Source organism: Falco rusticolus, chromosome 12, assembly GCF_015220075.1.
Source record: "Falco rusticolus isolate bFalRus1 chromosome 12, bFalRus1.pri, whole genome shotgun sequence".
Classification (NCBI taxonomy): Eukaryota; Metazoa; Chordata; class Aves; order Falconiformes; family Falconidae; genus Falco; species Falco rusticolus.
The window spans coordinates 26,474,609-26,501,831 of NC_051198.1; the positions used below are offsets into that span (position 1 = coordinate 26,474,609).

Consider the following 27,223-nt stretch of genomic DNA (forward strand, 5'->3'; position numbering starts at 1 on the left):
TTTCCGAAGCTGTGTGGTTAGTTGGGAAGTGCAGGGAATGCTATGCCATTCTAGAAACGTAAGAAGTTTCATAATTGCTTTCTGCTTTCAAGACTGGCTTGCAGCATTAAGCAAAGTTTAAGAGCCGTGTTTTTAATCTTATTCAGTATTTAAGACCGATTCAGCTTCCTTAGCAGTAAGGCTGGATTTGCACAGCCTCTTTCACTTACATTAACAAAAAAATAACGATTCTGTAGAGCAGCATGGGTGTATGTAAACCATGTTAACCTGTATTGCTTTAACTCACTTTGCACACACAGAAGACTGAATAGCTTTAAACACACCCTACACTTGTAGCTGTTAAAGGAGTTAAATGTTCGTACAAGGATGAGTATGTACTATTTGGCATAGCGGGGCCACTTATCTAGAGGCCAAGGTTTTTCAGAAGTGCTCTGTACAAAGGGAAAGCTTAGGGAGGAGAAAGAAGAGGGGAAACAACCCAGAATAATAAAAAACCCCTATGGAACGGCCATTACAGCTTTACTGCTGGAGGACAAGCAGCCATTAAACTTGCCCTCGCGCTGTTACGTTCTTCCAGCTTTAGATTTAAGATGAAAGACAAGAGCATCACTGAAGTGTAAAACATTACAAGAGCTTGTGGGGGGAGCAGCAGTCCTTTCAGTGAAAGACAGTTCACAGGAAAAAAACCCACAAAGAATAGAAGAAACTTTAAAAATGGCATTTCACGCTCTAAAGCCATTAATTCACAATCAGTTAAATACAAAGCTCTACTTGTGTATTTAACAAAAATACTTTGAAGTTGACGTTTCATATAACTGGAGTTAATAGAGACACGTACAAGCTGGGACAGAGTCGAGGCAGACAGCTGAAACAATGCGCTTGTAATTCCACTGGAAGCGGGCGACGGGTGTAGTGGCTCACGCCACCCACGCTGATGAACGCCTGTGTGGGAAGCTGGGTTCTGTGCGTGCAGGATCCCTCCTTCCAGCCCGGGCTCTGTGACACGCAGCACCTCCTCCCGTGTGCACCCCACGCAGCACTCACGGAGCCGGGTGGGATGGCCCTGCTGAAAAGCACCAGGAGGTGCCACAAGGGCCACCCAGGACCGACCTCGGCGCTCTCACTGTGCCACAGGTGACACTGGTGGACACTGGACGATGACAGAGCCCCAGAATCGGCCCTTGCTGAGCCAGACAGGCTGCGTGGCTCCCAGGGGTGCTCGGTGCTGCAGGTTCTTACAAGGTCAGAAAGAGACCCGAGGCAGCCAGGCAGCGCCAGCAGGGAACGCAGCCATCGACCATGCGCGGCTTTATTTGCAGCCATAGACTAATCCTTTGCTCTATCCTTTTGCAGAGTCCGAAGAATGATTTTTATTTCTTTTTTAATGCTGCAGTCAGAGCTATTTCCATAACTGGCAGCGTTCTCTTTTCAGGGCTTGATCTTCGACACGTCAGCTGTAATGCCACTGGGGTACGGCAAAGCCCCATAAAGAGGAAAACCCAACTGTGTTCCCCCCGCTGTCCCCAGCCAGCAGGGGAAGCTGAGGAAGCATTGCTTTCTTGTAACACGGAAATAAAGTCATCCCTAGTTATACCAGAACAGAGGGAAGAAGGCAAGAAGATGAGGACATTCAAAACCAGCTTTTTATCCTAATCAGTACGGTAGAGCCAAGAACACCAAACACCTGCCTGTAGATGGACAAGTATCATGAGGACAAGTAACACTGGTAAAGTGTTACAGCTGTTAAAGCATGATGTAACGTCTTGGGGTTACATGACAGAAAAGAGGAACTGGTGATACATCTGCGGCCCGACTGTTTAAAATAAACCTAATAATTGGCACTATTCTGGGAGCTGGGTCTTCCGTTAGCATAGCGGAGTATTTAGGCACTAGTTAGATACGCAAGAAGTGTATCAAACCTTAAAGTATTGTATCAAATATCCACACAAATATATGAAAGATGTGACTGGGTTCTACTTCTGTCCCTTTATTAGGTCAAAAGGTGAATGCAAGTGTGTCAAAATAAGCCAATGTCCTGCAGCTTAACACACACCAAATCAAAAATATAGAAAATAAATGATAATCCTATCTACTTACATAAAAAGGTAATTTTTAGAGGAAGTTTCCAGACTTGCACAAAATATGCAGAAGACCGCATACTATCAGTTTCCGTAAGAACAGCAGTTTCATGTGAAAAGGGAGTCAGCCTGCCAGCCAGACCTACTTTACCAAAAGCTCTGGAAAACAGACGCTTGAGCACCGAGGGGCCTGTCCTGCTCTTGCTGAAATGGTGAAACATCCACCGTCCCCCCTCTCTGTCCCCCACCCGCCTCTGCAAATCACTCTGGGACAAGACACAGGAGGAGGAGCTCGAGGAGGGAGCCGTGGTGGCCGAAAGGACCGTAACACGTAACCAACACTCCGCACAGGATCCGGCAGAGCTGTCACAATCATCGCTGTCACAATCATCGCTGCAGTTTCTCATCTGCAGTCGTCCTCCTGGCCCAGCCAAAGCAGAACAGCTGGCCGAGGAGCTCCTCTGCCGCCATCCCACTGGACCCAGCACCCTCCTCTCTCTCACTTTAAACCACCTGCAGTACCTCAGGCTCCGTCCCACGCCTCCCCATCCTTCTCCCAGTCTTCTGCCCCCCAGCCCCCTCCAGAGGACTCCGAAATGCAGATGAGAGGAACTACAATCGCACAGCAAGTGTCACCAGCTAGTCGGCCTGCCACGTCTTTATTGCTACGGGTTTGGCAAAAGGGGCAGTCTCCAGCCTGGGGTGGAGGTTGAGGCAAAAGGCTAATAACGGTTAAGATAAAAAGTGATGAACAGCAAAATTAGGAAAAGCAGTCAACGTATTTCAGGGCTCTCGGAAACAACTTTTTCTGGAAGGTACTGAAAAAAAAATATCTTGCGCTCGAGTGGCAGGCTCGCCTCTGACCCTGACGCAGTGCTGTGCAGCGTGTGATGGTCCCGTCTGACCTACTGGCATGAATTCAGTCGCTCTCCCGCCCCTCGAAGGCTAAGGCTACTACACACAGCTACCGTGACTTGCGGTTCAGTTCACAGAAGTCTCACAACGAGGGTCATTCCTTGTGCAATGTTTGATGGAGGTGAAGGTAAAGTGGTTTCTTGGTCAACAGTTGCAATTTCTTCCTTTTAAAGTCAGTGGGTTTTTTGTACCTGTAACCACAAGAAAGTAAGTTAATCCACGTGCTAATGGCTGTGTAGGAAGATGAAAGCATAGTAGAAAGCTTGTCCGGTACAGATCTTATTACCGTAATCTTTTAAATACATCCGACCAGACTTACTGGAAGCAAGAATAATGAGCAGATTTACAGGAAGAAATTCAAACCAGTACTTTCTCTGGATTATGATTTTAACGAAACAAAGATTTCCATTTTTAAAGGAATGTAAGGTTTTTGCAAGGAGAATCCCCAACATAATACTCTGGATTAAAGGAGATGCAGTATCAGTTACACAACACTTAGAAGCACTCCAGCTAGCAGATAAGCACTCTTGCTAGAGATGCCCAGAATGGCAAGGTTCACCCTCTTCCTGACGAAAAAACACCTCAAAAGCCTCGCTCAGACGTTAAGCCACACAGTAAGGCTGGGATGCACATCAAAACCACTGCAGCATAACTGGCTAATCTAGTTCTCCGTATACTTAGAGCAGGGAAAAAACGACGGCCACCCAACAATGCTTCGAAATGCTCATAAAAATTCAATTGCAAATCAGTATCCCGTGTCTCAAATCACATTTCCTTTAGAGAAGTTCTGTACCAGAATATTGTGCAAGTTGATTTATTTTTTTTTAATACAGCGGATCTGACACTTAAGCTAAGGTTAAAATTAAAACCTCCCGTACAGATTTGTTAACTTCATATAAAATTTAGTTACAAACACGAGCATTTTATTCAGAAATAAGTCTAGTTTTTGAGAAGGGTCTCTAGCCATTTTATTTGCCTAAAAGCATTTTATCTTCCCTTCCTTATTAAAAGGAGGATATTCCTTGTGGAGGTCGATCTAACAAGTCCATGAAACCTTCCTCGACGCAACAAGCCACACATTGTAACCGAGGTCTAGTTCATTTCCTCCATCACTGGCATCTCTAATTGCGAGTCACTTACAGTTCTATAACAATTGCCCCAGGTTTAATTTCATCCATCTCCATGAAAGCAAAGCACTTGGTGCTAGTAAACCTTTTCTTAGGCTTGTAGTGTTTGAACTCAAAGAAAATAGCTGCACCTAGAGTGGAAAATGGTTTAATAGAAAAGTTAGCAATTACGGCCAGTAGTTAACTGAAAACTTATCTGCCATTAAGATGTTCTGCATACACTGGAGGGAATCACCTCCAACACATCTGTTATTAGCTCAAAAGCCACACCACACTCTTGCAGTGCTCATCAGTCCGAAGAGCTCGTACTCTTCACTCAGTTATTCATAGCCAGGTAACGGTCTGTCCAGTGACTAAGAAAGCGATAAAGCAGCTCACTACCTGTGTAGCAGAGCAGACTGCTGCATTTTTATCTCTTTTCATTCCCCTTTTGTCTGCAAGCCATCACCATGACTGATTTGAAAGGGACAGGACGCAAAGGTCCGTTTTTGTCCCTGTCTGGATCTCGAGCCCTGCAGCAGCAGCTCAGGCACAGCCTGTTTATTACACCAGGACAGGAGCAGCCTAGTGCCTACGCCTCCAAAGCCCCTGGGTGCTGTTTCAGGTCGCTGACAGTACGTACCTTTTGTTAGTTTTTCAATGTGTTTCTGAATCTCAATGTCCACATTGAAATGGACATACGTGTCCTCCTTCCTCAAAGCCACGGGAGTATCTTGCACAGGAGTCAGGTCTATCCCATTCAAATCTGCAGGAAAGAAACAGCATGAGACTGGCACAAGCTTCTCAGACTTTAAGGTCCTGCTTTAAAAGATTGATGAATCACTCCTAATATTGCCACAAGTTAACGCACACCTGGATTTTCCCCCTGCATTTAGAAAAAGGGGAAATCACGCTCCCTCACACACAGTCAGTGCATCTTCTTGCTGACTGCAACATGAAAGCAGGTAAAGTTCTGACAACATTTAGAATTAAAAATTGGAATTATCCCTCTTTTTAAGAGCACGTTTCTTTCTCCTGCCAGCGCAGGATTCTATTCCTTTGCAAACGGGACTCCAGCAGGACTTCAGCCCTTTAGCTGAACCGGCAGGACGGGATACGCCCCAAAGGCTGCCCCCTCCACGCGGGGTCTGCGGGGCGCAGCTGGCACGGCTCCTGCAAGCTGTGTGCGCCCTGCGTCGCTGCCTGGGCTCCACGCGCATGGCTCCTCTGGGGTCTTCCACAGGCAGAAGCACGGTGGGGCCACGGGTCGGACTCCGGCTCTCAGGTTGTGCTGCTCAGGCACAGCCACCGCAGACGACGTTGTTTCTCACTAAGCCTCTGCTGTTTATAAAAGTACATTTGTCCTCTTTCTCCTCTCATCAGTTTTCCCTTTCCCTCAGGTGGAGCCAAGTTGCTAACGACACGGCCAAGGTTACACGTACAGAGCGTGTGCCTCGCGCTCGGGGTGCGGGCTGAGGCTGGGGCCCTGCACTTTGTCCAGGGAGTGGGCTGGGACCACCGACATTGCACCAGGAACAAAGCTCTCCCCGAGCCTGCAGAAGAGCAGTCTGGTATAGAACCAAGGAAAACAGCTACTAAGCACCTTCAGGTTCCTAACAGGGACAAAAATCACTTCCCAGAGTTACTTTTCCTCACCAAAAATCTTGAGAAACCAAGTACAGAAAGTCACCGTTACCAGACTAGGCGATGGCCGTCCCCCTTGTCCCACTTCTTGATCCTGTTTTCTACATCATTACTTGGCAGCCACCGTTTATAGGAGCTTGCAAATAGAGCGCCACATGTTAACAGAAAGACTTGTTGGGAAAGTTCTAATGTTGCTTAGCAATATACAGCCTCCCCGAGCTCCAGAAAGGAAATGAGAGCTAGCCCTGAAGGCAAGCAACAGTTTAACCATTCATTAGAAATTAAGAAAGACAAACACTTCAATGGGCAAGAACAACGAATGTTTGCTTTATGAGTTCCGATAAGTTCCAGGATCCAGTGTTAGAACCCTGTTAGGGCTGGTATTTTCCTGCTGGCCAAGAGAAACTCAGCATGAAAGAATTAAACTTGTTTAAATCCACATGCATCCAGCTAGCCCCACCACTGAAGTCACCCACCCCTCAGCTTTCTGGCATACTAGAAGCAAAGAAAGATCCACAAATGACTAGAGAAATGGAGCCTGAAGAATAGTTACACAATCTAAAAATAATGCTGCAAACCTAAGGCAACACCATAAACAAAGCAATACCGCATGTTTCCATGACTGAAAATGCAAAGAGGCAGTTCTATCAGCTGGGGAAGGCAAGAGTCACGCGCCGGCTTCCATCCCAACCAGGTGAACTCCTCAGAGGTCCAGAGAGAAGTGGAAAAAACCATCACAGGAAGCAGGATTAGGTAAAACTTTCTGTCTAGGTATTTTGGCAGGTCAGCACTTGAGAACATCACTGGGATTTAAGTGACATTCAATACTGCGACCCTTACTTCTGCCAGAGAACTTGTCTGGTGGAGGAAGCACCCGATCGCACGTCTAACAAGTATTTTATCCCTGCGTTTGGTATCCAATAGTACATCTGAAAAGGATACACACAAGGTCACCACCACAATTGAAAATAGCTAGAGGCTGTTGGCTCAGCTACAGATTTTTGTATGATAAACAAAAAAAATCATACACTTCCGAAGATTGTAAAGACGAGCAGATGTCAAGCGGGGCAGGTTAAGGATAAGCAACTCTGACCACGGGGCTTCCCCCTATGAAATGCAAAATGAGGAAGAGGCAGATGGTCCCACTTAGAAAGACTCTGAATACCAAAAATCTCAGCCTCAAGCAACAGGTATCAACCACGTTGTCACCAGAAACAGTGAGAAATCCTTATGTTGCCTGTCCCGGACTGACAGGGAAAGTGGTTCTTACAGGTTCACGGAGGCTCTCAGAGCGGGAGGCTGTCAGCCCACCAGGCTTTGGCTGAAATATTTCAGTGCCAAGGCTAAAACATATTTTATTTCACTTGCAAGCTTTGCTTCCCAGCTTCATACTTGTTCCTCTAAACCTTAAGCACTGTTAAGATGATCTTTGTTTTACTAAAAAATTAGTTTAATGACAGGGCAAGAACGGAGTCAGCAGACTGGTTCACCGCCTGCAGAAAGCCCAGAGACCAATATGTGTTGGGGAGTACAAGAAATTCAAACAGGTCTGTACTTAAATGTCAGCTGAAGAAGCTGGAATAGAGAACCACAGTCTTCCAAGTCACCGGTACTTAGCTCCCAGCATGGGGCAGGCACCCTGGAGCACACAGATGAGAGTGTCCCCTGCAGCGATTCACCTCCCAGTGTCTCTCACACACAGATTTTTTTCCACCCTTGATTAAAGCAGAAGCCTTAAGTCCACAACAGAAAACACCAAGTACCAACAAGTATTTTTCCCAGCAGGTTGGTTAAAAAAAAAAAAAAAAAAAAAAAAATCAGTACAGCTTTCAGAAAACACTCTCCAAACTAGAAATGAGGAGCCAGGAACAGACATCATTACCCTTTACACTGACTGTGATGTAAGGATCAATGCACTGCCCAGCATCTTTCAGACCAATTTTCTCTATGTTGATGGTGAGTAATGTCATCCCGGGTTCAGATGGCAATCTGGGTAATAAAGTACCTGGAAAGAGTAAAGCATATTATTAACCCTTTGTGTCATTTTACAGCAGAGGCCTTGCTCATCCCATCATCCCTCACAGAAGATGCTGTTCTTAGGGGGTTCAAAGCCCAACAGAGTACACAGAACTAAAGGCAAGTCTGTGTGCACAGACACACAACGTCGGGTGACAGATTTCAAAGCCCCCACCAAAAAACCCCAGGGCTGCCTCAAGTCAAATGAATTCATGAAAAAATAACGCCATAAGAACTGAGAGGAGCTTTGTTTCTTTCTTGCTCTTATGCAGAACAATGTACTCATGGAAATCACTTTGTATCATTTTTAAGGATTAAATTTGGGAGGCTGGATTCAATCTGCAGTTGCAGGAAGTTCAGACACTTAATCAGTCGTCCCACCCCATTGAACATGACTTGGCTTCATGTTGAATATTTAGACTGGGAGAATAAGGAGGCAAATGGCACTGCTGCAAATCCCACTGAACATAAGGGAACCAGAAGAGAGATTCTTAATTATCTAAGTCCTACTGGCCTCTGCTTAAAGGGGATAACAAAAAAAATAGCGTTTGCATCCCCCAAATTCCCTTCTGCCTTAAGGAAGGAGTTTCCAGCTCTGCATCAAGAACATTTAGCATCAAAACCTCACAGTCAGCATAAACGAATCCTCACAGTGCTGAGGAAAACTGTGCAGCTGGCAAGAAATCCAAACTTCAAACTTACTAAAAGCCATGAGATTCTGTCATCAACAGAGTAGTTTTCCTCATGCTGATTTTAGCAAAGACTGTCAGGCTTCAAGCCTCTCTCCAGTATTAGATGAATATGCACCAAGACAGAAAATGCTTAGACTCATGAGCAAGTTTGATTTAAAGTTTTGGTTTTCTAATTTAAAAAAAAACAAAACCAAAAAAAACAGGTATCCCATGTTATCCCAAGGCTTGAAATCTACACAAAGTAATAGTTTCCTTTGACAAGTCAAATACGGGTTTTCCTTGATACTTGTTTTTCCTCTTGATCTGCTTGAGGAGCTGGAGAACCAAGGAGTTTTTGTCCTGGCTTTGCAAGAGACGACCATGTATACTGCTCTTAGAACTAGGGCCACAGCTTCAGCATGATTTTGTGAGCATTCCCACACCCAGTCCTTCTTTCAGAACCATCAGCAAGACTCGAAATCACATCTGTGATGCAGTACGTTCCTGTATTTCCCGTCTTGGCTACTATCAGACTCACGACCTCCAAGGTACCGTGTCTGCAGACACCTCATAACCTATCAAACAGAATTCGACCCCCCATTCTGAAGTAATGGGACAGGCTCCTGACCGTAGTGTAAGAAATGTTAAAAGCAAACTTAGAGAGCACCCATTTCTGCAAAGCAGCATACGCACCCTAGTTAATCTTGCTGTCTCTCTTGAACAGATGCTGAAAGACAAGAGCTCTTATTTCAATCTAAATGAAGGTAGGAGCAAGCCTGTCTTCCTTTTGGCACAGAACTTTGCTCTGTCATCTTTCAGTTGTCTCCTAAAAACAGCACGCCCGCAAGAGCCAAGAACAACTCTAACCTTCAGTTTTCCTGTCCATCCTCAAAAGAACTAAGTGATGGGATACTTGACAGAAAAATCACCTGAAAGATGCATCAGACTGGTATTTATTATAAAAACAGTGGCTTAAGAAAAATTACTATGTTATTGAAAAATGCTTTGCAGAACACATGAAATTGCAGAGTTGCAATCAACAGGAGAGTCAAGCTCATTTCCAGCAGGTATGAGAACAGCAGGACAGACGGTCTCCAAGGAACACTGTTTCCTTTCAGCCTCAGCAGGAGGAACAGCCAAGCAGGAAAGGACTAAAGCAGCTGACCGTAACACGTCTCATGTGAGCCACAACCACCCGCGCAGGTCTTTGGCCAAAGCCTCCGCAGTCACTTCGCACTGCAGCCATCGGCTGACAGCCAGCCCTCAGGGGTATAACGTCACTGCCAGGCCGCCACCACGGCTTGGACCCACGAGCCTTCCGCAGGCTCACACTGAGGCTTTGCACGAGAAAAGTGCCAGCCACTTCAGACAGAACCACAGGGCATCACAGCCAGAGGGGGAAGGGAGCACCTACAAACCAACGAAGCGTCCTCCCACAAGCGTGGTTCCGGTACACAAAGGTGAGCCACCCCAACAGCTCACTGCCACCAGGACACAGCCAGTCTCCATTCCCAAACCCCGATTCAGAGAAAGGGGGAAGAGTGGCAAGTCTCCTGCTGCATCCACAAATGGAAACGGTTCACAGAAGAATCCATCGCCAGCACAGCACTAGAATATAGAAGTATATAACCAGGAGAAAGGCAGGAACCCTTTGCTGTTAGAGGCATCAAGCCACTGGGCGGTTCAGCTCCACACAGCACAGAAGTTTAACTATCTAAGTACTCTTCGTGTAAGATTTCCCATTAAAAAGTGTGTTCTGCTAAAAATCTAGCTACACCTGCCCTCGGCTACACTGCAAGTCAGAATGTCGTTATTAGCACAGTAGGACTTTTAAAGAGCTAGATAAGGTGTGTCACCAAATACGACCTTTCCTTTTTCTGGTACTGAAGGCAAATGACGATCACATGGATGCCTAGTACTATGATTGTTACCAAAGGTTGTATTGTGAGGGTTGAAATTAAGAGCTGAATGAAGAACATCACAGCTATGTGAAAATGATCAAAGAAATAACTGTATATACTAAAAGGTTATCATACCTTCATTGGCTCCTGGGTTAGATGAATGGTGCAATGTGATAACGATGAAGCCGTGCATGTAGAAGACAAGACCATGATCAGTTAGACAACATAGTTATGCACTACAGATTAAAGGCATATAGAAGCAAAAGTGCAACACAGTCCTATCAATTCAGCATGCAAAGTCCACTTTACTTACAAGGCTCGCCCCAGAAGGCTGCAAACTGCTTTTGATTAAACCTTATCACACAGAGAAAGAACAACAGACCAACCTCTAATCAGGTAAGAAACACCACGGTACTTTACATTCAATGGGGAAACAAGTTCTGTGTTCAAATAGCACAAAATCACCTTAATGCAAAAAAAAAAAATCAGGGAAGTCAGATACACTGTTTACTAAGTAGATGGCAACGTAAATAATCTGTAAGTTCAGGAGTTGCTCTCACCTCTTCTTAAAAAGCAAGGAATAGTTCTGTAAGAAAGTATATGCCCCAAACCTCTCCTCTTTCTGATTTGGCTACACGGCTTCTTTAAAAATGATTTAACTGTAAAGCTCATCTGGCTATCATCAACTTGGATTCCTCTTAGGCACGTACACAGCTTCTACGCCCACTATAAGCATACGGCTCTAACAGGTTGCACAGGGGTAACCGTTGGCACTGTGGGAATGGTCAAGGCCTCACTGATTCACCACCATACCAAGAGCTACCCAAGGTCTCTCTGCTGTGCTTTGGACAGCCAGAATGCATCTTCATAAATGGATTTACCACGGTGAACAAGAAGGATCAAGATAGTAAATGTCAGCAATAAACTATCACAATATATTATGGCATGTTTGTGAGTTTAGCATAAACGACTGCAGACTGTGCGTATCTACAGCAGTACCCCCCGCGGGGGTCATCCTCAGTAGCATGCATTTGTCAAATCTAAGGTAAGAGACATGTTTTCTCCAGGCATAAGTAATGCAACACCCCAGCGCTCTCAACCATAACTCCAGTACTAGTTTCCCTACTTGTTACCACCTTCTTGAAATACGAAGTTTGCCAACCCGCTCTGAAATCAGAAACTTTTTTCTTCTGCAAAGAAACTACACCAGGAACCTAAAGAACCTCTGTTGTAACATCCTACTCCTTTACCTGATAAATTGTCAAAAGCTGAAGTTACAGGAAGACCTTCTCCAGCATCTGTAGATATACCCAGTTCTACAAGAGCTTTCACATGGACAAGAACTTAAGCTACCAAAACCAAAGCCACCCCCCTTTATCCTCTCAGAGCCTGGCTTTAGTCTAAGCCATTGTCTCATCAGATGATGCAACACAAAAATAACCAGCAACAACTTATCACATCCCTAGCAGCACGTGATGCTCCTTGCAGGAGAAACATTGCCACAATTTAGATTTAAATGTGTTTGAAACACTTCACAGAGTACAGTTAAGAAAGCGCATGGAATGAAAATACTGAGTTTGAACAAGGAATAAAGGCTAATTATCTGAAGTAGATGGTACCACCCTCACAGGTTATCCACAGAATTGTTTTGCAGTAAGATATTGTTTGCTGAGAAAAAATATCCACGGGCCACCTTTGTGGTTCTCCAATACAGCATGAGAGTTTACACTAGCCTGTTGCTCCTCACCCAAGCTTTTCAAATCACAGGTAGAGAAAGGGGCTTCTCAGAGACGGAACTTACACGTGCTGCATGGGCTGGCATGGCAAGCCTAGAGCCCCTACCTGGAACTCTAGCAGGAAAAGAGTCTGGAGACCCTGCTCCAGCTCCTCCTTCCTCATCATCCTCCTCAAACTCCAAGTGTTCCTCTTCTCCAGGTGCTAAAATCTTCCTGTAAAGCAAGAGGAAGAAGAATGAGACTCAAGATCACACATCATCTGGCTTTCAACTCACAAGTCAGTGTCTGAGTACAGAGCAGAGGCAACACATTTTAATGTCATTTCATACTTCTTAATACCTACTACCTGTACCTACAGACTCTGACAGATTGCAGGACCTCAGCCCAATAGAAAGCACAGAGTCTAAACCCAAGAGACGGCAATTTCAGAGAGATGTAGGGATGTATCAAGTCCCGATTTTACCAAAAGCATGGGCTTGATTTTTAGTGGTACCTAGAAAAACAGAATTCAGAAGTTCTTTTATCAACCAGTTTACCCAAAGCATACTTGCTGTACTAGCAAGTATGTGGCTCTTGAAATTCTAGTGCTTCAGATGTACACCAGGTCCCAGGCTATGTTCCCTTTCAGATACGTATCTGTACATGAAGTGACCCAGTTCCCTCTTACCTGAGTGGGACAGGCTGAACATCAAAGGGGAACTCCTTATTGTAAGTGAGGATATTCTTTAAGACTGCAGAGAAGGGGAAAAAAAGTGAGAACCCATACCCATAAACAAACATTAATTCTACTACTTTGCACAGCTATGTCCATTCTCACAGCGTCTTCACACACACAAATAATAATAATATTTAAAAAACATAATCAGATCATACAAAAATCCCAACCCTTCTCTCATATTTTAAACACCAGTACCGTCCTGATCAGAGCCGTATCGCTGTAACGTTCAGACAGGCTAACTGCAACGCCAGTACATAATCACCAACAAGATTACAAGTACACAATCACCTACACAGACAAGGAAGATAAACATGGCAATCACCAAAAGCACCATGAGAAAAAGCTACAGGCCCTGGGGTAAATGGTAGCAATCTTGGGTGGCTGTTGAAAGGAGGGTGGTGGCGTTGCTGGCATCTGCTCCAAACAGATTTAAGTCTCCGGAACCGACACACACAAGCACATGTTGGCTGTACATTCAGACTGCCACCGTGAGAGTCCAAGCGTTCTGGTAACACGTAGTTTAAGTGAGATTTCCTACTTCATGCGTGTGGTTTTAGGAGGTTTTGGTGGTGGTGGTGGGTATTTTGATTTATTTTTTCTTGTTTTCTGCCCTCAGATGTCTGGGCAGATTGGCAAAATTCAGAAGAGGTACAGTGCAACACCTGAGCCTCAAGCCCCAGAGACCCTGACTGTAGTCTCCAGCACTGAGTGGAGAATGTCTTTGCCATCTGTATTGGAAACTCAGGTTTTAGTAATCACAACTTTAGCTGTTATTTCCAAAAGCACTTCAGAGCAAGAGCAAAACTTCCAAAAGCATGGGAAAGAAATAAGCATTTTGTGACGGCTAAAGGCTCTAAACATCTACAAGAGAATGTCCACAGGGAGAGACATCGTTCTACCAGACAGAGAGTATCCCAGACTGGGCAGGGGGAGAGGAGGCAGAAAACCTCAGTCCTCTCACTGAGCCTCACTTTGCAATAAGCCCTCTCAGAGCACAGGAAATCTCCCCTGAGGCTACTGAATGAGAACAAAACTGTTTTAAAACAACGTTAAGATCACACAAACACGCAGAAGAGCTTCCCTGCCTGTCTTCATATTCACATCACTCAGCACGGGCTCCATCACTAACTTACCGGACACTATCTGAATGCTACAATGAATAAAGAATCCCTTAGGAAAACTAGAAAGAACCCCAAAAAGTCTTTCCAGTCTTTGCTCATTCTGGGGTTTTTTTCTGGTTTTCTGTACCACCATCCGAGAGGTTATGTACTGCCTGATTCCAGCCAGACACAGTACAAATATACATAGAAAGTTTGAAGTTGCCTTCAGAGATGTGACAGACTAAACTGATGCCAAGTCTCTCTCTCTCCAAAGACTTCTGCTCCGATTGTGAAGAATCACAGCCACTTCCCAACAGAAAAGCAGCTAATTAATAGCAGTCAGTCAGCCTCCTGTGCAGCTGAAGTTCAGGAAAAGGAGGGGATTTTCATCACACTCAGAATTCCCCAGCTCTTGGAAAGCTACATCATACCAGAGACAGAAAGTGAAACTGCTCCAGGCAGAAAAATCTCAGTAAAGCGAGATCTCTCACTGATCACAGGCGTGTTACACAGACGCAATAGAAATTACAGTGGTCCTCCTCCAGCTTCCAAAGGCTGGTTAGCACTACATTCCTCTCTTCCCAGGAACCAACTTCTCTCACTGTGTGAGCGAACATCCCCTGAAAAACCACCTTCCAGTCATACATTTCCATCATCACTAGAGGGCACAAAATGCTGATACAAGCACAGGAAAAACGCAGTTTTACAGCACCTAAAATCCTGACGCTGCCTGGAGGCAGAGCTGAGCGTACACCCCCTGCCAGAGAGCCGCAGCCAGGCACAGGTGTTGGTACCAGACCTGCAGTCAGGCATCCTGGTGGCACTGGTAATAAAGGGGATGCTGAATGCTTAGCTCAGGAGCACTTCTGGAAACACCATCCAGAATCTTTTGCCTGTTACTGCTGAAAGCTGTGGATCAAGTTTTTAACGGGCCTTCAACTCTGTCATCATCAACAGCAAATAATTCTGCGAAGTTGTAATACAGCTATTTACTAAAGTTCTCCTTTAAACATCGTCAGGATAAGAGGCGGATCTAAAGCACTCAGCCTGGTGAAATACTTGCTCAAAGTCACAAAGAAAAAGCAAAGCAATAAAACAGCAATGCAACAATCACCCTCTGAGGAAAGGAGGATCTTCTTTGCATCCATCACAAGTGTAAGTTTCTGTTGATTTAAATAAAATTAACCAGATCACAGAAAAAAAACCCATTAGGTTACAACGAACAGGAATCTCCCTTGCAATACTGTGTAAGACACCCAAGCTTTAAGAGATTGGCTTGGGCTTTTTGTGGTTTTGTTTTGTTTTTAAAAACACACATTGCCTCTGGGAGAAAGATCACTTCCCCTCTGTAATGCTGGGAGGACACAACTCACAGCAAGCTCTTCATGTGTATCACCAACAGGCAGAACCCCAGCATCGGGGCCTCCATTTATGTGGCTTTTCCAATAGAAATCTTCTAAAAATACTGTTCCGCAGGCTCTTGTGCAGAAGCTGCCTTTTGTGACATTGGATAATATCCCATTGATTTTATCAGCAGCTGGCTCCCTCTTGAAAGATTTCAAAAGAAATTATCAGCATGAGCTGTAAGACCAGTACACGCTACCTTGGTAGAGACCACCACTGTCCATTTAGATTTTTAGTGACAGCCTATGATACCTGTACTGATTTTCCTTTTTAATTAGACAACACAAAATAATTCAGATACCAGGCTCTCCAGCACAACGCAGTATCTACTTCTCTTACAGTACATACATACTGAGTTTGAAACTAGTCACTTAGTGGCTAGGATTATCACAGATGAACACAGGAACATGGGATGTCCCAGCCTATCCGTTTGTAATGTGTATAACACTGGTATAAGCTTTCACAAGAAAAGGATTTGTGAGATTCAGTGTGTTAGCAACGATTTCACACAGCGTCGTCTCAAAAGAACTATTTCTATGTACGGACCCTCCTGTAGCATTATTCTGGCACAAAAGATTCAGTGACATATCCTATAAACAAACAAAACTAGACAACTGCTTCACTTTCCAAATGCAAACTTGAATAGGAAAAGTTAGAACTTGACAACACAAGATTAAAAAAAAAAAAAAAAGTTTAATCTAAGGCCCCTGGTTGTTATAACAACACCCAAACCAAATTTCTCAGCCATTTTGATAGCTTCAGGCACGAAAGTAATTAAAACAAGCCAAATCGTGTGAATAGCTGTTTTCATTCCACCCTAACAGAATGGCTTGACCTAACAAAGGAATCGCTTATTTGCATTGCCAGCCCAGACTTTTTTAGCTTTTTCTGGTGGAATGCAAGAGAAAATGACAACACACAAATTAAAACACTTCACGGTATATTTTATGAAATGGCTGATGTTGGCCTGATTAAGATTTACTCTATTCAAGATGTACTTTAAAACCCACAAAACAAAGGCACAATTCAGAGAGAAAGAGGCCAGAACAATAACAATCCAAGTTAGACAGCAGCGTTAAGAACATCAGCGTAGAAGCACCCGTTCTCCTCTAAGGAAAATAACTCAGTGTCTTTGAAAACTGATGGCCACACACTCTCCTCAGTTTTAATATAGTTGCTTGTCGTATGAGGTGTGGGCTGAGTGCACTTCACAGTGTTGAACTTTTTCTTTTTTTGACAGCTAAAAAGAAATTCTTTGACAGAGGGCAAGATAAGCAACAGGACTGTTGCACCGTAACTTGAAATTTTGGCCTTTAAGAAAAGGAGGCATTTCAAGGGAAGCTTTATGCCTGTTGGCGGAACAATGATTCTGACCAAGCCCTTCAATAGTCACCTCCTTTGATTTATAGAACAGTTTGATCAATTATAACATGGTTCCTCGCTCTCTTCCATCATTCAGTCACTCACAGGTCATTTGCACAATGGAGTCTAAAATCCACAGTTGTTAAATTATTACAACATTTTAAACACTTGTAAACAGAGAACAGGAGTATCTATACAAAATAATCCCAGATCAGAGGATGCAGAGGCCAGACACGCAGTATGTAGGTTGAGAAAGACCCAATACTTCCAACACATAGTTAAATCATTTCCTTAATTATGGTCTTCACAGACCTAGCAGTCTTGTAAAGTACCTTCACTTTCCATTTTCAGGGAACAGTTTAAAAGCATTTGCACTCTGTGTTTTGGTAGAGACGTGAGGAAGCTCTGTTCAATGCCCTGCTTCTTGACAAGCTTCCCTGTAGGATCCTGTGCCAGTTACTTAGAGAATGGGAGCGCAGAGAAGCTCAGCTTATTCATGAAGCGGAAACACTTGCCCATCCATGACGTTTGTCCCCAACATTGCCCTTCATGATACAGTTGTGACAGGAGCAAAATAAAACCAGTTTTTGGCAGCACAAAGGAAGCTCTTGCACATCTCCTGTTCCCCAAGAACTGCAGAAACATTAGCATTCAGGACAATATTGCTCAGATGTGGAAGCTCTGATCATAAGGATGCTTTGAGAACAAAGCAGCCAGTGTTATGGGAAGGAAAATGTAGCAGATAAATAGATACTTCCTACACGAAAAAGTTATTTCTGGATTGACATACCAAGAACTGATCCAAGATCAGTTGGGAAAAAACAACATCACACAAAACCCTTCAAAGACTGACTCACATCCTCACTTTTGACTCTTAATTTGGTTAGTCTGGTAGCGTTACAGTGGTGGGTGACAGGTGATTGGCTACCATGAGCACAAGTTCAATTTTTTCAGCAGAAAAAAATAAATTCCAAGCTGCAAAGATGACGACCACAAAAGTGTTGAAATTCAGTTCAAATAAGAAATGTGCAGGTAAATTTTCCAGCTGATTATATACTGTAGTACTGATCGCTTAAATTAATATTTTGTGCAAAAATTAGCAGCACCCAAGGAGTGACTTATTTGAAAATAAAGACAAATAGATTATCTGAAACTTTAGGACTACTATACTTCGAAGTTACCCACATTACACTCCTTAATACACTTCAGGTTTTGTCTATGTGGTAACAGATACTTGGAAGAACCACTAAAATCAGCATTACTGTCAAACCACATCGTGGTCAGCCAGTATTCATGCTGCTGTCATGATTTCCACTGCAACAATAAACATCACTCAACATACAAAGATACTACTTACTCGGTTCCAACTTCTTCAGATCCTCAAGCTTAAATTCATCCTGCGATTGGGTGGACTAGGGCATTACAAAAATTACATTACAAATTACATTATAATTACAAAATTGATTACAATTACAGAAAGATTACATTAGACCTTAGTATGCACCTTCCCCTCAGACAGAGTTACCATATCTTAGAATAAGCACGCAGGATGCTTCCTTTGCTCAAGTGTACCAGGTTACCTCAAAGCTATGTCCTAAAACCCCCCAAACAAAACCTCCCCAAGAGAGGCTAGGTTCACAGGTGAGGCAGAAAGGACATTACTTCTCATTTATTGACAACAAATTTACTTCATGTTCCAAGCTCTAATGCAAGACAAGTATTTTTAAAGCAACTAATTACTCTTTCATACTTACTATACACAGGAACATTAAAGACAGAGGGATTTGGTTTAGTTCTTCCCCGATCAAGTTGTTCTGAAGCAAGATCAGCACAGCAAAGTGATGCTCCAACAGGAGCATTCACAGTTCAAGACATATCCAGCACTGTAACACTGGCAGAAATGACAGTACACAGGATGAGCTCGACAAAACGCTCAGCTAAGGGTTCACTGCAAATGGAAGAGGGAGCCCCACCGCTCCTTTCTCCAGCTGTGATGATGCAGTTTCCTCATTGGTCTGTAGCACGTCTGCTTCTCAGTAAGCCTATTTGACTTGCTAACTCAACAGAAAAGTTTTTGATTTTTTTATTCTGAGGTAATATTTTGATTATTTTATTCTGTTTTATTCACCAACAGTTCGGTAAACCGAACTAGCGTGTTCTGAGATGACAAGTGGGAGAGCTGGCATGAGAAAAGCGGTGCAAGTAAGAGGATTGCCGCCGGACATCCTCTTTCAGGCAGCGGATCAGGTCTTACCTGTTGTGTCATTGCATCCTTGGCATCTCTTAAGATTACCCATTGCTTTCAACGCCTCTTTAAGGCCCAATGGGTGGTTTTTTTTGCTTGGTTTTGCCCAAGTGTCAATAGGGATCTTCTGCAAGACTACAGAAGTGCAGTAAAGCAGCTACCCCCATACCCTTAGAAGAATGGGAAAAGATGACCGCACTCAGTAACTGCTTTAATCTCTGCTAAGAAACCAGGACAAAACTTCAGCAAGTAGAACACTCCTCAAAGTGGATGAGAAGTTCTAGTATGCTCACACAAGGTTATAAAAATCCCCAAGTTACTGCTGAGGAACCAACAGCAAGGCAGGCTGCTCTTGCATGATGTCACCTCTTCGGTTTAGCAGGTTATGACATTGCTGCATCTTCTGCTGTTGCTCTGAGACATGACTTGGCCCACGAAGCTGTCCCACAGCGGAACACGCCTGCCTTTGCCACACAGTGACTCAGAACAAGTGCAACGCTGCTCAAACACTCCAGGTTAGATCAAAGCAGAGAGACAGGCAGAGCTAACCAAATAATTCTCCAGATGCTGTACAGCCTCAGGACTGGTCAGCCCCCACCTCATTAGTCCAGCTGCACCATGCTGCCTAAATTGTCACTGTATCCCAGCCTCTCAGACAACTGAAGGCAGCACAATGCAGCTGCTGCACCTTGTACAGCAACATGAAGTACTCTGGAGCGCTGCTGCATGTCACTTGATGCAAAATTTGCCTGTCACCACCCTTTGTTGGCAAAAAGGAAATTCAGTAACCCAAACTTTGCTTCAGCTGATTCATCCCTCCCCCATCCACACTCTTTTGGAAATTTCTCTTATTTCTCCTTTGTTTTGGGGATAAGACTGTGCCAAAAGAAAAAGAAACTCACTCCCATGACATCTACTTTCAGTCCAGAAAAAAGCAGTAGCTTCATTATTTTCACACATTTGCCTACAGCACTGCCAGCTTTTACAAGTGCTAAAAAATAATCTTTATTCTATACGTGCATTCTTCCTCATGCTCTATTACAATTTGTGAAGCAGCTGAATTAGTGCAGGGATCACTCCAGGGATCTTTCTACCCCTGCACCAGGTTAGGAAGACAAACCGATCAGTTCTGAAGGAGGAAAATGAGGCAAAGAACCAACGGCACAAAACCTGTGGTTAAATTCCTCTACAAACCCTCATCTATGCTCATATAAGCACTTAAAGGTTTTAAAGGCACCCACCTGGGGCATCGTGTTGAAAACCTGGAAAGTCCAAGTGTTCAAGGGTTTGTTCACTCTGTTTTCCAAAGTCATGGCTATGTCTGAAGACACTAAACTAACTTTAAAAACCTCTACAGTTACCTATCGCTAAAGTATGAAATCACATAGGAAAAAGAGCTATACCTGTAAAGCTGCGCTTCTCAGTTCCAAGCATGTTGCTATTTTAGCTATGGTTTTCTGAAAAGAAAAAAAAAATACTTAATTTAGTACTGAAACTGTATTCTTCCATATTCACATATTTTAAAATAAAAATACAAACAATTCCTTTCTTTCCCCAAATATTTCAGATCTATTAGTCAGTACCAAATCACTCAGCATCAAAAGCTTTCTTTATACACCAGCAAGATTTTCTGAAAGTGCAATAGATGGAACAGACATCTGCCACTTAACTCCCCTCCCACAGGTCATCAACACAGATGGGGGTCGTTCACTCAGCAGAAACTAATAACGCTTACCAAATCATAAATTGTTTATGAACTCAACTGCTCTGAAGTGATAGGGGAGAGTGGAAAAAAAATTATCCGAACCAACCAGTTTATTGCCTTCTGAGAACTTGAGTGGTTTGTTCCAATTTGCCCTTTTAGGAGTCATGCCTATGGTTCCTCTGTCGGGCTTACAATCTTGGCCGACCAAGTCAGCCCTCAGAAGTTACAGAAGCCCAGTATCTCAGCACTGAAAAAACACAGTCCGCTTTTGTGGGTTTTGGTGGGAGAGGAAGTATAAAGGCAGATTATTCTTCTTTCTATTTTTGTAATTTTAAGACATCCAAATTCAGTGAAGCATGAAATATATTTGATTCAAATTTGTCAGCTATCTAAAATATCCCTGAGCAGAACTGCGAAGCAATTTCTCACTTTCATTTTAAAATGCAGAAAGGAGGGAAGGGCTTCGAAATAGCCCATTGCTAGCAGTCTTCCTTTGAAGACAGTGCTACTTAGGCTTTTATGTCTCACAAAATAAGAAGCTCCAGCAACAGTTTCATTTGTTTCTGTTACTACTAGCTGAAAGGAGAAGTGAAGACTTCCCTAACTGACATCAAGTAGACACAACTGCACGCTATATTTTACCTTGCCTGACCATCACAGGTTTGTTCATTAACTAAAAGGTTTTAGTGAAGAAAAACGAAGGTTATCTGCAGAGATAAGGGCCAAATATAATTTAAGATGCTCTGTGGAACATTTATAGGGCGAGAAAAACAGCAACAATGAAGCTACAAAGAAAAGCAGTTTATTTTCAAATTAAATTTTCCCCCAGAAGGAAGATTAAAGTTGAAATATGCACCTGCAACTCATTTTCTCCTTTTAAATCAGGCAGTATAAAAACAGTTCCCCCCCAGGCTGGATGCAAGGGGAGGAAAAGATCTCCTAGAGCACAACTCTAGCATCAAAGAGCTTCAAGAGTATGGGCATCTGGCAAGCTATATGGTATCAGCCAAAAGCCAAAACTCCCCTTTAAAGGACAGTTACATTTTAGGGCTCCAAGAAGTTTGTAGCAGCAGATACAAACTAGGCACGCTTTCACAGCTACCTTCCCCATCACCTGCCCTAACTCTCCTGCAAAAGGATGTCACAACTCCTCCTCGATCAGCTCCTGGGCCACCACGAGTTTCAACAGGCTGGACTAAAAGCTAAGCGGCTCCAGTTGCCGTTCATCTTATGCCACACTGAAAAGTTGAAAGAATTCAGGAGCTGAATCATAAAGCAGATCAGACATCAATACCTCAAGGGCAGAGCCAACAGCTGGAGTGTGTAAAAACCTCAGATACCTGATTTTCATCTGTCACTATAGGCTCATCAAAGCTTTCAAAGCCATTTCTCCCCAACTCGTATCTCCTCTCGTCTTAAACACTCCGTTACAACATGGCATTAGCTCAGACTTTACGTTCTCATAGTTTATATTTTCATATATGTATTAAAGATGTGAATATATGGAAAAGATATATGAAAAAATATGTATTTATTCATATTATATATAAAAACATACTGTACATTGTATGGAGATCTTACAAAAAATTTAGTTCTTTTGGGCACCCTTCAGGAAAATGGTGAGGGATGTGTATTAGCACAAGACACGCTGTCTTCTCCACCTAGGATGCAGCATGTGCAGAAATGGGCTGTTTGGGAATTTAAATATAAAGCAACATGACCATATGCTTGCATGCAACATAGCAGAATAAAAATATTACAGCTCCATTTCTGTGGAGGTTCATTTTGTAGTCTAGGTTGAGTCAACAAGCTTCTATGTCCCCACAATACATTCTGCTACATAACAAAGATCCATAGCTGGATCTCCAGCACAGCTTAGAAAAATACAGATTTTTGAAAAAAAGTACATACAGTCCTGGGCTCATTTTGACACTTTCAGACCCACACTCCACACACAGGTGTTGTGGATTTATACGTACTTTCAGGCTGGATGGGAGGACAGTAGGCAGCAATACAGAAGCAGATTCTCAGTCCCTAGGGTGAGGATGCACTACACCCATCTAATCAGCTGTAGTGTAACAAAAGGAATTCCTTTTTATATTTGATAACCTCTGGAAAGATACATTTGCAAAGGCAAAATCCCAAAGAGGAAGGTGTGAAGTAATGGGTAAAAGAAAAGAATCCAGAGGTTCCCTAGGGAAGGAAGGGGAAATCTCCGGGGCTTGACCACAGCTCTAACATTTGCAAAAACCCAGCTGTTCCAACGGCTTGGGTGTTGACTGCTGAGCAAAGAGCATGCCTGTTCCATGCTAGACCAGAACCCTCAGGCTGCACCACAGGAAGAGGGCTACAAGTTCACAGGGTGCCAACACACAGTCTCCGTGCCCCACCACAGAACCAGAACATGTAAACAGATTTCCACGTGGCTCCTCCCCTCCCGCTCTCACATGCGGCGCACTATGCCACACTGTACACGAGGTCTGAAGAAGCGCTGCTCAACCCCCATCTCCTTTGACAATTCACCGATAAGCTCAGCAACGCCCCTGTTCCCTACAGATCTGTAACCGTGTGTTCCTAAAACTGCCCGACCTAGGTACCTCCTAACAGAAAAAAACAGCAATACAAAATGCGTGTTCTCTGGCTCCTGGGGGCTGAAGGGCAATAACAGCTCTAGAAACAGATTAATTGAAGAGAGTTTGGGAGTCCTAAAATAGTAAAGAATAGGTTTTATATGGAATCTATTGAAATATGGCAAGCTCCCAGCAGGCATTATTCATAACTATTTTTTTAAGGGACCACACCCAACCCAAAAGTTAAAAATGCAGCTAAACACTGCTATCATTTTCAGCTACAACTACCCCATGCAAAGGCTCCTTTTTGCAGCATGGAAAACATTCTACATCTCATCAGAAAAACTGAAGCCATAATTAACTTTGCTAGTTTAAAACAGTTAAAATTCAGTTTTATGTAAACTTGTGATTAGAAAGGGAAAGTGTCAGTTGATCTCGTAGTCAAGGTTTCTTCAGTGTAGTTGTGTGAGTAATGACTGTGCTAACTGTAATGCAGTCGAAGATGTTTGCATAAATACAGAGCCAGAGCACAGTTTGGCTTTAAAGAGAGGTCTAGGCTGTTAAGAGACCAGTAGTTTTAATGAATCATGCTAAGACTGTTCAACAGTGCTCTTATTTCAGCAAGTTACCACTGCATAAAAAAGCGTGATTTTCTAATACTGAAGAAAACCCAGCCTAGCACAAAAACAGTTACATGAGAATCAACAACTGCGGTTAGAAAAGTGCTTTAAAGGTCAAACTTATTGCACAGAGAACAGGGTGAGAGTAAGTATAGCTGGAGGCAAGCTGACAATCCTAGCCAAACCTAACTGGAACAATTCATGTAGCAAAACACAGTGGCTGATCATGAATGAAGATGGGATTTTTTTATTATTTTTTTAAAAGAGTGAAGGTAAAATAAAGAACAGTAGGATGCAGATGTTAAGACTGGGGTAAAACCACCAGTAACTGTATCTGTCAATATTCCATACACACAGCTTCTAGGTGATGAAATTGTTGCACAGCCTCCTTAAAACTGTTGCAGGGTGACTAGCTTTAAACACAATGATTTATTGTTTACAGTATTTATCTGTATTAGAAAATTAGCCAACTAAATTCACAATCACTAATGAAGATACCAGCACTGCCAATTATCCAAGTTAAGACAGAGCCCTCTGCAAGGACTAAAACTCCAGAATTATGTCCAGCAGTAGATATAAGACAACAGCCCCCAGGAAGCTAAAAATACAGGAACAAACAGCAAATTCTGGAAACTAGTCTGCTCTATCAAGGGAAGTAGCATACAGCGTTTCAAAACAGACTCTTCAGATCAAGAGCAAGAAGGCAACATATGAATATTTGAAAGTCTGAATTCTTCCCATAAACAATACATCTATTATAAGATAAATTGTAACTGGCTTACAGTATGCCTAGGAAAAAATTGGTAGTATCTGTCAAGTGTTGTTAGATTAACAGATTGCATGATTACATTAGCCAGTAACACACCATCAATTATGGTGTGGCCATATCTGCACTGTAACACCACCTGTGATGCATGAAATAAACCCAAACATGGTAAAAATTTATACAAACAGATGGGGCTGAGGATTTGAACCTAGCCTTGTCCTTTCCCTGTAGCTGTGAAGCTAGTAGTTTTCCCTTGGTACAGAGGAATTGCTGCAGAAATCCATCTTCCCCACAGAGTATGTCAAGTAAAGAACAATGACAGCCTCACAGTAATTCTCAGCAGTGTGTATCGTCCTCTGGAAAACAGCTAACTGTAAATCTACACAAAGACTGCAATGAGGGTAGGTCAAGCAACTGAGAATCATAATTAGCTTCACAGCCTTGCCTTGTCCAGTCTGTGAAATTCTGTGCACAGCCTTGGCCAGTAATACCAGGTAAGCAAACCCTGAAGTTTACATACTCTTCTACATTCAGAAAAATAGAGGTGGCTCTTACATGACATACAGAACCTCAGAAAGACAAGATGTTAGGGGAAGAGACTTTCCAGAACCAGGAGGAAATAGCATGCTGGTGGATGCATTGGCAGGAACTTAGCTGAACAAAAGTCGCTGGTTTGCTATGCAGATTTTTTTGAAGGGTGGCAAGAAAGAAGATACGCTTCCATTTAACCAAGCTGCTTGAAAACCCAGAACTGTGCTAAACTCTATTCCTACATGCCAACTAAATGATACCAGGGATGACAGTAATTGGTCACGATCACTAGATTATACTGGCTGAGGTCCTGCAGAAATAGGGAAGACCAGAACAGCGAGGAGCTTAACATCAGGGTAAAAAGTTTTGCTGTACAGACTTTTCAGTTCTTCTTTCAAAGCAATGTCAAAACTTTTTGTTGTGACTAGCACTTCCCACGGTAGAGAAGGGAAAGAGAATGTTCTCAACAAAATGTTGGGGAATTCAGCTGTGTATGTGGTTAACGACATAGGTACCACCATTTGATAGCCAGGCTCAAAGTTTCAGTGCATCAGCCCCTTACTGATCTGCACAAAAAAAGCAAGTTATATAAATGTCAACCTCTTCTGCAAGTTATATCAGCTTTAGAAACAGGTAACACCCTGCAAGGATTCAAAGCAGCCTTTTTATTTTCAGAAGACTGTTGCCTTAAGACATGATTGCAGTTGCACATCTAACATCTGAGGTCAGTTATCTCTTCTTCCTGAGCCCCCCAGGCCTTCCCTCATGGCTGACCTCACTCGCTCCCACAATCTGGTCCAAGGTCCTTTCTACAAGATTCAGGGAACATCTGGAAGCAAAGCCCTGTGTGGTTCTGGTTCCCATACTCACAGGAGATGATGTCTCCAGAAGTGAGATTAACAGCTTTGCCTTCATGAAGTAACCGTATTTTCAAAAGTATCCACAGAGGGGAAACACTCAGTAAAGATGGGATTCTCTCTAGCTGAGAATGATGGAGAGTGCTACCAGCGAGGGATAGAGAGAAGCAATCAAGGAGTAAACAGCTGCCCAACATTAGCGAGGTTCCCAAGACTTCAGTTCAGGAAAGGTGGACCAAATCCTTCTCCAAGATTGTGATCTGGTTTAAGATGATCACAAGCCTTACTTTCTTCTTTGCAGAAGGTAAACGGAACATGGAAGACAAGCTCGTTGCTTTTCTTATTGGTACATGTTGAGGAAACAGCTAAAGCCCTGTCAGCCTCTATGTAACACGTATATTCCTTTGTAAGGAATTTCTTTAAATACATCAAGTTCACCTCCAAATTCTGGAACCAGGACCTGCTTTCAGGACCAACATTTCCAAACACAGATCCTGTTACTCTAGCATCCTTTTACCATAGGTGAGATTCTGGGCTAGCAAATGTCAGTTGTCAGGCAACATCATTGCTCAACCAAGTGATCTTATGACTTGCAAATCCGGAAATACTGGGGTTTTCTTATTTGGTATTCCTAAGAAAACCATGCCTTCATACAAGACATGAAAACTTAGCAGAGCCTCAAATCTCAAAAGATTTTGTTTTGCTGAAAATGCTTGAGCGTATGCGAACTCAGCTAGTATTTTCCTCTTAAATCCTGTCACAGAATTGCATTAGTATCATGCTGAGACAAGAAACAGCCTTTTCAACTGAGGGTAGGGAGGGAGGAGTAAAGTGATTTCAATATTTCAAAGGATTATAAATAAATAATGTTCTAAGACACTAGTAGGGAGTATTCTGCCAGGACCCTTCCCAGTCAGGTGCTACATGTTAAACTAACATCCTCCTCACAGATCCTTGGTGTCTGCAGTTCAAGACATTTTGTATTCAGACTTCGCAACATAAATCGTGCTAACATTGTATAAGCAAGTTATCAAAAGGTGACCCAAAACCAGAAACACCGAGGTTACAAAGGACTCGGGACAGCATGCATGACATTCAATATTACACAGAAGAGCATCTATCACATCTAATGACACCAATGGTTTTAGCCACGCTGGGTTCCATGTCTGTTTGATTATATTGAGGGAGGAAAAAAGGTCTCATAAGGCTCTGGTCTGCAAGATAAAAAAGCCCACATAACACCCATCGACATCTACAAGTCAAGCGCCTTGACTGAGC

The 27,223-nt window shown here is 43.2% G+C and overlaps 1 protein-coding gene across 4 annotated transcripts in view; it reads right to left on the bottom strand.

Annotated features, from left to right (window-relative positions):
* Nucleotides 1–2,705: 2,705 nt before the first annotated feature.
* Nucleotides 2,706–27,223, bottom strand: part of AIDA (axin interactor, dorsalization associated) — a 28,463-nt gene continuing 3,945 nt past the window's right edge. The window contains exons 3-11 of one of the 4 annotated variants that reach the window (XM_037405284.1): nt 20,300–20,353; nt 18,009–18,063; nt 12,735–12,798; nt 12,174–12,280; nt 10,467–10,478; nt 7,626–7,748; nt 4,743–4,865; nt 4,134–4,251; nt 2,706–3,184 (exon numbers count right to left, since the gene is read on the bottom strand). In XM_037405284.1, the coding sequence (XP_037261181.1) occupies nt 3,088–3,184; nt 4,134–4,251; nt 4,743–4,865; nt 7,626–7,748; nt 10,467–10,478; nt 12,174–12,280; nt 12,735–12,798; nt 18,009–18,063; nt 20,300–20,353 (753 nt within the window). In that variant the 3' untranslated portion in view covers nt 2,706–3,087. The remainder of the gene's footprint in view (nt 3,185–4,133; nt 4,252–4,742; nt 4,866–7,625; nt 7,749–10,466; nt 10,479–12,173; nt 12,281–12,734; nt 12,799–18,008; nt 18,064–20,299; nt 20,354–27,223) is intronic. The other 3 variants (XM_037405287.1, XM_037405285.1, XM_037405286.1) reach the window with 3 other exon arrangements.